The sequence below is a fragment of the Platalea leucorodia genome (genome assembly GCF_965183815.1).
Source record: "Platalea leucorodia genome assembly, chromosome: 17".
NCBI lineage: Eukaryota > Metazoa > Chordata > Aves > Pelecaniformes > Threskiornithidae > Platalea > Platalea leucorodia.
Window position 1 is genome coordinate 5,136,629 of NC_138839.1, and position 12,649 is coordinate 5,149,277.

At 44.8% G+C, this 12,649-nt stretch overlaps 1 protein-coding gene across 8 annotated transcripts in view; it reads left to right on the forward strand.

Annotated features, from left to right (window-relative positions):
• PIK3CD (phosphatidylinositol-4,5-bisphosphate 3-kinase catalytic subunit delta) overlaps window positions 1–12,649 on the forward strand; it is a 33,554-nt gene that overhangs the window by 15,591 nt on the left and 5,314 nt on the right. For 7 of the 8 annotated variants that reach the window (XM_082329027.1, XM_082329031.1, XM_082329029.1 and 4 more), the window contains 14 exons: window positions 2,887–2,983; window positions 3,388–3,518; window positions 4,467–4,526; window positions 4,729–4,896; window positions 5,560–5,681; window positions 5,846–5,989; window positions 6,686–6,785; window positions 7,638–7,816; window positions 8,018–8,127; window positions 8,743–8,821; window positions 9,075–9,242; window positions 10,058–10,181; window positions 11,982–12,127; window positions 12,386–12,518. In XM_082329027.1, the coding sequence (XP_082185153.1) occupies window positions 2,887–2,983; window positions 3,388–3,518; window positions 4,467–4,526; window positions 4,729–4,896; window positions 5,560–5,681; window positions 5,846–5,989; window positions 6,686–6,785; window positions 7,638–7,816; window positions 8,018–8,127; window positions 8,743–8,821; window positions 9,075–9,242; window positions 10,058–10,181; window positions 11,982–12,127; window positions 12,386–12,518 (1,761 nt within the window). Of the gene's footprint in view, window positions 1–2,886; window positions 2,984–3,387; window positions 3,519–4,466; window positions 4,527–4,728; window positions 4,897–5,559; window positions 5,682–5,845; window positions 5,990–6,685; window positions 6,786–7,637; window positions 7,817–8,017; window positions 8,128–8,742; window positions 8,822–9,074; window positions 9,243–10,057; window positions 10,182–11,981; window positions 12,128–12,385; window positions 12,519–12,649 lie in introns of those variants that run through there. The other variant, XM_082329034.1, reaches the window with a different exon arrangement.

The window sequence follows — 12,649 nt, forward strand, 5'->3', positions numbered from 1 at the left end:
TGAATGCATGTAAAGAGGAATCATTTGTGTTAGTGTTTCTGTTCTGCTGTTCCGCAACTTCCTTGTTATATAGTTGAGGTTAAACCATCTTCTGTGTTGCATCTTCTTTCTAGTAAGGTCTTTCATGCAAATCCCCCATGGAGCAAATTAACAGCTAAGAAGGGGGAAGAAAATGAGGAATGTAAACACTGGTTACAGCAAAGCTTTAGGTGAGGTGAAATGAAAGGGCAGAATCTTCAAGGTTACTGTACAGATGCTGCAAACTGAGGATGGAAAGTGCTAAATCACTTTGGAAGCTCTTTTTTCTTCTGAATCAGAGATGTAGTGATATTTCTCACTTTCCTCACCTCTAATCCAAAACTTCTAGGCCATTAATAATTCAATAACTAAAAGTAGATCTAAGTGCAGTCTGTAATTGAGTTGCTGGTTTCCCAGTGGTGTAACTTAAGCACGATGCCTCTAGCTCTTTGCATGTGAGGAGTTTTCTGTATGAGCAACAAATGCATTTATTTCTCTGCAAATTATTGTTTCTGCAGCCATAAAACCAGTCATGCTGTCTTTACTAGAGTGCAGAGAAATGAGGGATTGATAAGTGTGATCGCAGAAGATTTTAGTTCTGCTAGCTCCCTTTCACTGCGGGGAGGTTGGCTGAGCTTTGTTGTGTTGACAGCAATAGGGTTCTCAGGGTTACAGCGCATTAATGTCTGGGGAGCAGCAGGCAACCCACGAGTCCTGCTTGTGTGGACCAATTTCTGGGTTGGAGACTTCAGACTGGAAACATTTTGAGGCCAGGACCGGGGTCAACCTTTTTGTTGTTGTGTTTTTACTTATTAATAGCAGAACTCCAACTCCTGCTGGAGGCTTTTGTTGACCAGACTATCTGATTCATCCACAGGCTGCATTTTTGTGGTCACAGTGGAAAAATTCTCAGTTTTGAAGCAGTTGGAAGGAAATCTTGCTCTTCTGATTGACAAAACAAAACCAGCCTGGTTAGCTGAGTTGTTAAGAGGATCTTATTCATGTGTGTTCTGGTGTTGGGGAAAGGTGGATGCATTCTGGTGAGCTCTTAATATAAAATCACAATACTTGCTGAAGCTGAGCTCTGCAGAAGTGTTTTTTTTCCACGTGGTCAGCTGCAGCTCTGAGTAAGTTGCCCGGATCTCTTTTAAAATGATTGGTAAGAGGAGGTTACAGTCAGAGTGCACCCTGATGTTTGTTTTTGATTAATAATCTCTTTGCTTGCTTTGCTTTTACAGTACTCGGGGGTTAATTACACGCATGTTGTTTGTCTATGCAGACTGTCCAGAGCAGATAGGTGGGACTAAATCATTTACTACCACAAAAACAGGCATGCTTGCAGACTGACTGGGATGAGTCAGAGGGTTAATGTCACCCAGAGGGTTGGCTTTCAGGGTTTCTGTAAGTCATGCAAGAGATATTTCTGTCCTTATAATGCTGAATCGTTGCTTTGCTGGACCTTATCCCCCAAAAATCTTGCCTTGCATTTTGGCAGGCTCTGCGCTGTGGTTTGATGTCATTTACTCTGTTAGAAAAGGTTATTGCTGGTGGTGGTGGTTTGTTTGGCTTTTCCCTAGGAGCTAGAAGCTGATGTCTCAAATGGGATTTTACTGAAGATACTTAGTCTAATCAAATCAACTCAAAGGTTTGCGAGAGGCCACTTGGAAGTGATTCATTTTGTCGCATTAGGGGAAAATGCTGACTTTGCTACCTCTACCGAGTCCTTTGGCGTACACGTGGGGTAAACCTGATACGTTCTCTAGAACGTCTCAGTGGAACAAAAAGATGTCTCACTGTGGTTCCCTTCAAATATTACACTGTTTGTGGGTGCGTCTCACTAGAATTTTGCCTCGCAACCTCTTTGTAAGTTACTTTCTTAAGCGTATGCTTAAGCCTTGGTGTTTTCTGAGCAGCTGAGTGACATGCTGGTGTTGCTGAAACTGTTATATGAGGTAAACTGTTCCCTTTGGGCAACCTGACTGCAGGAAATCTTAGGTCACTTGTGGAATAAGTCTGTCCGCTCTGGTGGCGGGGAACTGGGTTAGAGCAGAGAGACGGGTTCTCTTTCTTGGCCACGTCCCAGTTGTTTTACTTGCTGGAGTTTCCCACCTCCAAAATGAGACTGGCTTGTGTGACTGGGTTGGGCTTGTGGGTTTTATTCTGGGGGGAGGTGAGGCGGACTGGCAGCGTAAAGTTTGATTTCTATAGATAGCGTTTATTATTGTACAAAGGAGCCAAGCCTTTTCTTCCCATTATCAGATATATCTAGCATTCTTTGCCCAGTTTTCTGCAGTTGTGCTAACTCTGTGTTCCCTGTTTCAAAATTAATGTTCTTCTCCCTCCCCTTAATCTGTGAAATATATGAAGTATATATGTCATAGCGCCTTCAAATATCAAGTGTAGAGTTGCAAGGCCTTACCAGAAACTTAGAGATCCTTCAGCTATGCAAAATATTGGGTGATGAAGTTTTAGACCTATTTGTGGGGGGTGTTTGGTGCCATTCAGCACTATGCAAAAGACCCCAGGTTTTGGTAAATACCTGAATTTGATGCCATCTTGTACTCTGATTTTAGGAGAACCTAGAAGGTAAGCAGACAGGCATGGCTACCTGGGGTAGTGTATTCTTTACAGCAGCTCTTTGGTGAGGGGGTGCCTACGTACTCTTGAATGGGAAGTTACCTGCCTGTAGCATTCTGTGTAGCAGTTTGCAGACTTGGAAAAGATCAAGGCTGTATAACTTCTTATTCCTGGCTGTCATGAGGGGTTTGCTTTGCATGGGGATGTTTTACTTTCTTGTTAGTTCTTCTCTGACCTTCATCTGGCTTTTGCAGTTACAGCACCCAGTGAGCTTCTTTCCTTGCTTTGCAGGACTGCCCAATTGCCTGGGTGAATGTCATGCTCTTTGACTATAAGGACCAGCTGAAAACTGGGGAGTGCTGCTTGCACATGTGGTCCTCCTTTCCAGGTATGTCAGGAGATAGAGCTACTGTATTGGTTTTGTGTCTTTGGTCTCCACCACAATGACAAGAGACGCCCTGCACTCTGCATGGCTCTCCACTAGGTTATAGGAGGGGCCGTAATAGTTCAGACTAGCAGACCCAGTAGGATTACTGCTCTATATTGTGATGGCTTCTGGAGCCCTGCCAAGATGAAGGCCTTGTTTTGCTTGGCATTGCACGTATGACATAAGAGGTTGCTGCTGTCCTGAAGATGTCATGTATACTTTGCTTGTGAGAGGTCAGGAAAATGAAGTGAGCTGCTAGGGCCAGGCAACGTCCAGTGACCGAGCTGGAAGCAGTCTGTGCTCTGCTTTCTGGACCAAAGCTGCAGAAGATTAGGGTTCATGGGTTTATGTACTTTGCTTTTCAGATGAGAAAGGGGAACTTCTGAACCCCATGGGCACGGTACAGTGCAACCCCAACACAGAAAGTGCAGCAGCCTTGGTCATCTGCTTCCCCAGCGTTGCATCGCATCCTGTGTATTACCCGTCATTTGAGCAGGTAGGGGACATGGACGCTTTTTTGGGGAGGCACAGAAATTCCCTAGCTTTGCTGGTGCAGGAGCATACAGTGTCACTGTCTCTTCGGCGGCTGTCAACAGGGACTGGGTACAAGCAAACTTGATGAACAGATATTGTTAATTGAAAATTTGACCTTTTTCTCTTAACTAATGGACCTTGAGTGAATACTTTTCCAAGCTGTGAATTCCTGTGAATTACTGAGGTAAAGCTGCTCTCATAGATGAGCATTTGTTTAAAAAATGGGTTCGATTGAGCTGCCTTTAAACTGCAGGCATCATTAGTCTCTATAGGAAGGAAGAGGAATAAAAGGGGAAATGAGTGAAAGTAGACAGCTCCCTCCCTTTCCGCACAGAGTGATAACATGCCGTGTGGTGTGGGGATTTTCCATCTGTCACTGCAACTGGCCAAACGCTTAAAGTGGAAGAAGAAATGTGCCTGTTACAGGAAAGAAAGGAGGTCTGCTCTGCCAGGGACATATCCACATGCTCCCCCATGATGCATGTTCTGGCTCAGAAGCTTTAATGGATTGTGCCAGTGTGCAGGGCGGCTTGGGCAGCGCTGTCTGCTTGCCAAATGCATGCCAGTTCTAAGGATCTGGAATGGCTCGTGTTAGCCTGGAGCTCAGTGGCCCAGAGCCCCTGTTCACAAACTGTATGGGTGTGCAGATGCACTCTTCTGGGGGGAAGGACTCGTCCCTTCATTCTTGTTGCTATCAGGGAAGGGGCTCTCTGGGCAGTTAGGTTACACCGCTGAGCAGAGGGGGCCTGCTGAGTACATTAGCTACGCTTGGGCTGTGAGAGGTGCGATTCCCTTCTCCAGAGGTGGAAAGTGGCTGATCTCTAATGCAGTGTAAGTGCCTGAAGTGGTGGTGAGCTAGAAGTACAGAGGAAATGAGGAGCTTTTCTCAGACTCTTTATTTGTGTCCCAGCTGCTGGAGTTGGGGAGGACCGGAGAACAGCCCCGCGCTGCACCAGAAGATCCTGAAGAGGTGAGGCTTCTGGCATCCGTTTTTCAGCTATGTGCGAGCCTAGTTTCATAGATCAAGTTATATGTTTCCACCTTAGCCCCAACCAGCTTTTTTCACCACACTGGGTCACACCCCAGTCCTACAGGGTCTCTCTGGGCTGAACAAGTCCTCTGGGTTGAGACTGAGCCCTGTGTATACTCTTTCCTGTGATTCCCATGAGCAGAAGCTGCAGCTGAAGGAGATACTGGAGCGGAGGAGCCACACTGAACTATATGAGCATGAGAAAGACCTGGTGTGGAAGATGCGATACGATATCCGTGACCAGTACCCACAAGCGTTGGCAAAGCTGCTTATCATCACCAAATGGAACAAGCATGAAGATGTCGCCCAGGTGAGGATGCTGGGGTTGGCAGCCAAGGCTCCCTTTTTGATCTTTCAGTGTCTATATTCCTGTGTTGTGTTCAGGAGGCCAGCTTAGCTGTCCCAGACTCATTACTGACCCGCAAGGTCTTGCTTATTCCTTCTAGAAACTGGAGGCCAGAAAAAATTTGTTTAATTCACAGCAAAAATAGGATCTGGATTGGATATTCTTAACTGATAGTGAGAGACCAGCACAAGCTACCTTAGGGGCTTAGCGAATCTCTTCCCCGGAGAACATCAGACATCAGTTAGGGATGGTCTCGGTGCTGCTCATCCCTCCTTACTTCAAGAGCTTTGACAGGACCTTCTAAAGGTTCCTTTCTAGTCTGCATTATTATGCTGCAGAAGTGTGCTTTTCCCAAAGAGCTTATTCCACTAATTGTGGCACAGCAAGTGTAACCCTGCCGTGGGCTCGGATGGCTCCTCCTGTCAGCCTTCCTAGAAAGTTTAGACTGATGGGTTTTGACCTGGCATCTGCAAACTTGCTCTGAGGCATCTATAAATAACGACTAAGATAGAGGGTTTACCCCCCACAAAGGAGCTGCTCTTCCATCAGTAGAATTTTAGATTTTTATCTATTGTCATAAAAATCTTGTTCCTTTTTTTGCTTTTTTTTTTTTTCCTGCCTCTACAGATGATTTCCCTACTTCAGACCTGGCCAGAGTTGCCTGTCCTGAATGCCTTGGAGCTGCTGGATTTTAGCTTTCCTGACCGTTATGTTGGTTCCTTTGCTATCAACTCATTAAAGAAGCTGACGTAAGTGTTCAGCACAAGGGATATGTGGAGCCCCTTTCTATTTATGTTTAGGGCTGCTGCGGGGGACTGTGAACAAGGCTGGCAGTCTTGTCTGTACAGCTTTTGCAAGTACGCTTATTGCAGTAAAGATAAGGTTGTCTTTTATTTTTCCTTTCTGTCCACAGAGATCATGAATTGTTCCAATACCTGCTACAGCTTGTCCAGGTGCTTAAGTATGAATCCTACTTAGACTGTGAATTAACCAAGTTCCTGCTGGACAGGGCGTTATCCAACCGCAAGATCGGCCACTTCCTCTTCTGGCATCTGAGGTAAAGAGCAAATGTTTTAGGCTTTTTCTCAGTAATCAAATGAAACCAGCATTTACTGGTTTCCTCATTGCTCTGTGAAGTGAGTCAGCAAGCATGTCTGTATGTATAGATGCCAGGTTATTTATTTAAAGGCTAGTGGCTGTCCTTTGGCTAGCGTCTTTCATCAAGGCATTGGTGGGATTTCCTTGCTGTGATTACCAAAACCCAGGAATGGCTGCTTTTTACTTGGGAGACTGAATAAGGATTATTCCAGGAGGACACAAAACCTTTGTTTGTTTTTTATTTTTTCTTTTGTTGTTGTTGTGGTGGTGGTGTTTGGATTAGGTTCTGTTTTCACAATTTATATATATACACACATGCCTGTGAGTTGAAGTTTACTTTGGACATCCGTGGCCACCTGCCAGTTCTGAGCCCTAGGCTCTGAACTGCCCTTGCTCCTTAAGTAATGTTCTCAAAGGAGTGCTTAGCACTTTAGTCATCCAGAATGATGTCTTATTGCTTCAAGCAATGGTTTTTCTACATCACCTTCTGGGGTGGGTTCTTCTTTTTTTCCCTCCCCAGTCCATAGAAAGAATCTAAACAGCAGCTGATATTCTGCACCCTCCTCTCCCACCTCCCCTTGCGCTGGCATGAATGGGAGAATTAGTCACTCGCTGCAGTGAGTCAGAGTTGCTTTAACCTCCCTTCCTCCCCAAGGTCAGAAATGCACGTCCCTGCAGTTGCCTTGAGGTTTGGCCTGATCCTGGAAGCATACTGCAGAGGCAGCACCCACCATATGAAAGTTTTGATGAAACAGGTAAAAATTGCTTTTTGCCGTAAGGTTGACTTCCCTCTTGCTTGGAGCTGGTTCTCAGCTGTTAGCTTTTCCAACTTAATGTTGTCAGTAATGCATAAAAAGCCTTTTAACTGCTCTATTGGTTTTGGCATATCCTATTAAGAGCCTGGAGTTCCCATCACATGTGACTTTGCTCATCTCTTACTCACCCGCACGCGTCCCAGGCTACACTATGTGTCTAGAATGGTTTGAAATGTTCAAAGGCCTCTGCTGTTATTAGATGAGTTGAATGAGTTACCATTTAGCAGGAGCTGATCACAATTGGCTGTCTGATCTGGAGCAGTGGAGGTAATCCTGCTATTTACCCACTCTCTAAAACTTCTCTATTATCTATCAAGGATCACTGTACCTAATTCAGAAGCGAGGGACTCATGTATATGTGGAGTCATATCTAAGATGTGCCCACAAACCAGTGCTGCTTCTGTTTTCAAGACTAAGTGGCACTTTTGCATAACCAGAACAACTCCCCAAAAGCATGGAAGGGCAGGGGCTCTAGGTCTCATCCTCACTTTTCTAGCCAGTGCACCTCACTTCTTCCTTTGGGGTGGATGTGCATTGTTCCTGGTATTCAGGACTGCAGCCATTACCTTGCAATGCATTTGTGCCCAGCAGAATATCCATAATTGATTATGGATCTCCCTGAAGCAGATACTACTAAATTTGTTTTGTTGCAATGTGTGAAATTGCCACAAGTTGAAGAGAAGGTAAGAGATACAACCAAGGTTTACACTTCACAGTAGATTTTAATAGTTTTTAAACTTTCTCCAGGAATTTCCTATTTGTTAACCTTGTTCCATTCCTCCCTTTTTTCAGGGAGAAGCACTCAACAAGATGAAAGCTCTGAATGACTTTGTTAAAGCAAGTTCTCAGAAGGCCACCAAGCCTCAAACCAAGGAGATGATGCATGTGTGCATGAAGCAGGAAACTTACCTTGAAGCACTTTCCCACCTCCAGTCCCCCCTGAACCCCAACATTATCCTCGCTGAAGTCTGGTAAGAAAGATAGCTGCGTCTCTTAATTAGTGCCGCAGGCTTTGTTCAGCAGTCGAGCCAGGCTTCTGGTTACCCCAAGGTCCTCTTTTCTCCTGGAAGTCACCAGTCCGTTAGCATTTGTGGATGCTGTTGAATTTGCAGCTTAGATGGCCACTTTTTAATAGCTGGAAACTCTGATGGTAATATTTTTGTTTCCTCTAGTGTGGATCAGTGCACCTTTATGGACTCCAAAATGAAACCTTTATGGATTGTGTTTAATAATGAAGAGACAGGCGGAGGGGGAGTGGGTATTATTTTTAAAAATGGAGATGGTAAGTCTTTAAAGGATATTTGAGACTATTATGCCTATGAAAACATATTTATCGTGGTGAGTGGGCCTAACTATGGACCATTAAGATGTTGTATAAATGAGGATCATCAACGTGTTTGAGTTTTTTGGCAGTAATCTGGAGAGATAATAAACTCTCCTCTGTTTCACTTGCTGCCCTCTTCATTAAGGTTTCAGCACAGTAGTAGCTGGATACCCTTGCACAGAAAAAAGGAAACTGATGTGAGGTCTGAAACAGCTACAGCAGTCCAGGCTTTGTAGGGTTGGTGTGGCTGCTGCTCGCTGTGGTGTCCAGACAGAGGTTTTCTAAAGTGCTACCCTGACTGCTACGGGCGGAGCTTCAGCAAAGTGAAGTAGCACGTACCTCCATTAGTATAATCATGCCTGAGTTAAGGTAGCTAGTACGGTGGCTTTACGCTATTAGTAAACATTGCTCTGTCTGATGTTCTTTACTGCTAGACCTAGCAAGTGACAAACACGGCATGGGCCCCTCTAGCAGCCCGCTTCAGGGGCAGAACAAGTGCCGCTTGCAAGAGCACAAGAGGAGGGGAGAATGGGAGGTGCTTACGACCCTTTTTTCCTTTGTAATGCTGCACAGATCTTCGTCAGGACATGCTGACTCTGCAGATGATCCAGTTGATGGACATCCTGTGGAAGCAGGAGGGCCTGGACCTGAGGTGAGTAATGCGCACGGTTTGTCCTACTGCAATGATAAATCATGTCTGGGGAGGCCGTTTTGTCTGCAAGCTCATTTTGTCCCTGACAGGTCTGCCTAGTATTCTATAAGCAGCTAGTCAGGTTTTGTGGTACTGAGGAGTAGAAATACAGAGTAGGTGTGGAGTAGATATGGCAGACAAGGGAAAGCTTAGAAGTCAACACAACCCAGTTCTGGGCAAGATTTCAGTGGAAGGGTTTCTTTCATCTCTGCAGGATGACCCCTTATGGCTGCCTCTCCACAGGAGACAAGACTGGACTGATAGAAGTAGTCATGCATTCAGATACCATTGCCAACATCCAGCTGAACAAGAGCAACATGGTGGCCACTGCGGCCTTCAACAAGGATGCCCTGCTGAACTGGCTAAAATCCAAGAACCCGGGGTAAGTGGGCTTACCTGTTACTCAGCGCTGCTTTACTGCTTCCTTCCAGCTGGAGACATTTCTTCTGCTTTACTCATTTTTTTCCTTCAGTTATGCATATTTCCAAGCTGTCCCACAACAGCTATGGCTGCTTCACTGCCTTGCACACCGGAAGGCGTAGATCATGTAGATCAGTATGGGTCTTGAGCAGAAACGGAAACATCTGGGTTACTGTTTGCAAGCTTTTTTGATCTTTCATAGCTTAAGGTAGCACTGTGGATCCAAACCTTGATCTTCCCATTGGTCCCGTTACTTTCTCCAGAGAGAGATGGTCAGCGTGGTGGCAGCTGGAAAAGGGGCAGAAGGAGTAATGCCAAAACTGGGAGGTGAAACAAGAAAGCAGCACAAAAGCTGTGTAGCTTGGGGTTTTACTGATACAGAAACAGACAGCAGCAATACATCAGTGCTACTCTGACGTAGCAGGGCACCAAATTACGGGGCACCGACAGGAGTCATTCTAGGAGCCCGCTTTGTCTTTTGGATCTGTGGAGATCTAGAAATGAGTTAATTTAGTTGAGACTAAACCATTTTCATTGAGATTGTGGACACAAGTGTATCCAGACCTCTCCAATTACAGAGAGTTGTTATTGCAGCTTGTTTTTGTAAAGCATGGATGGGAGTGCTGCCTCTGGAGAGCACTACAGAAATTCGAACGTGATTCCCTTACCTTCTCCTGCAGGTTTGCATGGGGGAAGCTAAAAAACCAACTTTCCCAGTGGTGAAGTACTGGTGTTCAAAGGAAAATTCTCTTTTAATCTTTATCTTACCCTCTTTAGTGACGCATTAGAACAAGCTATAGAGGAGTTCACTCTTTCCTGTGCTGGATACTGCGTGGCAACGTACGTGCTGGGGATAGGTGACCGGCACAGTGATAACATCATGATCCGGGAAACTGGACAGGTATGGGGATTCACTGCTGCTGTTGAAGTACTGGAAGAGGGGCGTGAATGCTACCTAGCAATGGACAGATACATCCCAGTGCAATCTTACTGCTAAGCAATGCACCTCACCTTCCAGCCGAGAGGCAGACTGGACAAACATTCTCAATAGCTTCTATCATTAAGAGGGTAAATACAGTTTTATAATTTGAATTAAAATTCTGTAAGCATCGCTGCCACTGTTAATACCCACTTTGAAATTACAGTGGAGCAATTCATACCTCTCAGACCTAAAATTGTCTGCAGATGCAAGCTCAAGCACTGCACTTATCAGTCTGAAGACTTACTTGGCTTCAGCAGAGTCACAAATCGCTTGTAGTTGCTAGGTAAGACCCTCCATTACTTACCCAAGCCAATATATTATTTATAGTCCTTCTAGAAAAAAATGTTTGTTGCAATGGGGTGGGTTTTGTTGGTTTTTTTTGGTTTGTTGTTTGGTTTGTTTTTTGTTTTTTGTTTTTTTTTCCCAAATGAAGGTAAGTGATCAGCATGGTTTTAATTTCACATTGATACCTCTACTGATTCCTTTACTTCTCTGTTCCACAAGAATAGCTACCATATACCATAATAGTTTATGTCTTCTCATATACTATTTGGAAGACAAAGGGCAAAATTAGGAAAAAGAAAATCCCTTTGCTAACATGACATGTACTAAACTACATCAGTAATATTTTGGTAAAGGGGGAAGTCTAAGCTATCTTTCTTATTTAATTGTGAATTCTGCGAAGCCTAAACCAGCTCTGTGCTAGGCGGTGCAAGGTGAGCCTCCTGCAGGTCCCGTGAAGTCAGCTAGTTAGTTAATATTTGAAAGTATTTGCTGATGCTTTGAGACTTCTCTCTCTCAGGTATGCACAACTGCCTGCCTGCGCTGTTTCTGTGTAGCATCCCACTCCTCTACATCTTATTTCCCTAAATCAAGCAGTCATGGTCAAAGAAACTTAGTGCCTTTGTTTTGGGGTCACAGCAGGGACAGAGACACCGGGTCACCTGTTAACCAGACCCTAACCGTGCCCTTCGTTAACGAGACACTGACCTCCCTCCCCGGGCTGTGTCTAGCAGCAGCCCCTATCTAGGGCTGCCTCTTCTCCCCATCCAAGAGATGCTGGGCAGGGAGCTCGCAAAGCTGTTTGTGCAGAGCAGAGGCCACTCAGTTATTTGTCCACTTGAGGGAGCTGATGCCCTGTGGTACGTACAGCCTTGGGTTTTGTACACCTAGGGTTTACAGCGGCTCTGCAAAACTGCCACAGTGTGCAAGGTTCTGCAGATGAGCCTCCTTTCCCTCCACCAGTGCAGCGACTTCACCGGGCTTGGTATTTAAAACAAAAAAAAAAAAAGGGGGGGGGGGGGGGGAAGCCTTACCTGAGCAAGAAATATTCTGTAGCAACTTCAAAACAGGACATCTTTCCACACACAGTCGGGGACTGCAGACTGCCCTGGTAGGGTGCCCCTTTTAGTTCTCTTTCAGCTGCTACCAGTGGCATGCTAAGGCTTTACAAAAACCAGAAATTTCTTCAGCTATACCAAGTATTGAAGAGGTAAGTAGCTTTTCTGTCCTATCCAACATCTAATTACACTACAGAGATCTTGGCAAGTAAATATTGCCTCTATTCCCAAAGGAGTGCCACAGGAGAGGTCATTTTTCTCCCTCCCAAAATCCTACGGTCACTATCTTTTGAATACAGTAACTGTGAAGAGAACTCAACGCTGATCAGCTAAAATAGATACTCTTCTGAAAACAAATTTTTTTCTTCTTTATTTTCAGCTGTTCCATATTGATTTTGGTCACTTTTTGGGGAACTTCAAGACTAAATTTGGTATTAATAGAGAGCGAGTTCCTTTCATCTTAACCTATGACTTCGTGCATGTCATCCAGCAAGGAAAAACTAACAACAATGAGAAGTTTGAAAGGTAAGTGTTAGCAGTTAAACTTGACTTAAGCTTTTCGAGCTCTGCATTTTCAGAATGTATTTCCACCGATGATACATAGCCTATAGCTGTCTGTACACACGGAAGTAAATAAATGATTGTCTACCTGTCAGAGAAGGTGAAAGAGCGTGGTAGTCATCGATGCGGACAGTAGGGTTCAGACTAATACGTAGTCTTACTTTATCAAACTGGTATAGCTTGCAGTCTTCGTTCCTTTGCCTCATCTTCCTTTCTGAACAGATTCAGGGGTTATTGTGAAAAAGCCTACATGATTCTGAGGCGCCATGGTCTTCTCTTCCTGCACTTGTTTGCACTGATGAAAGCTGCTGGCCTGCCAGAACTCAGCTGCTCGAAAGACATTCAGTATCTAAAGGTAAGAGAAGCAGAGGCCAGATACGGTTAAAACTGAATACCTGATCTTGTAGCTCAGTGAGGAGGAGTTCAGTGTGGAAGGGCACATTCTTAGAAGAAAATGAGCTCCAAAAAGCATGAGTAGACATCCAG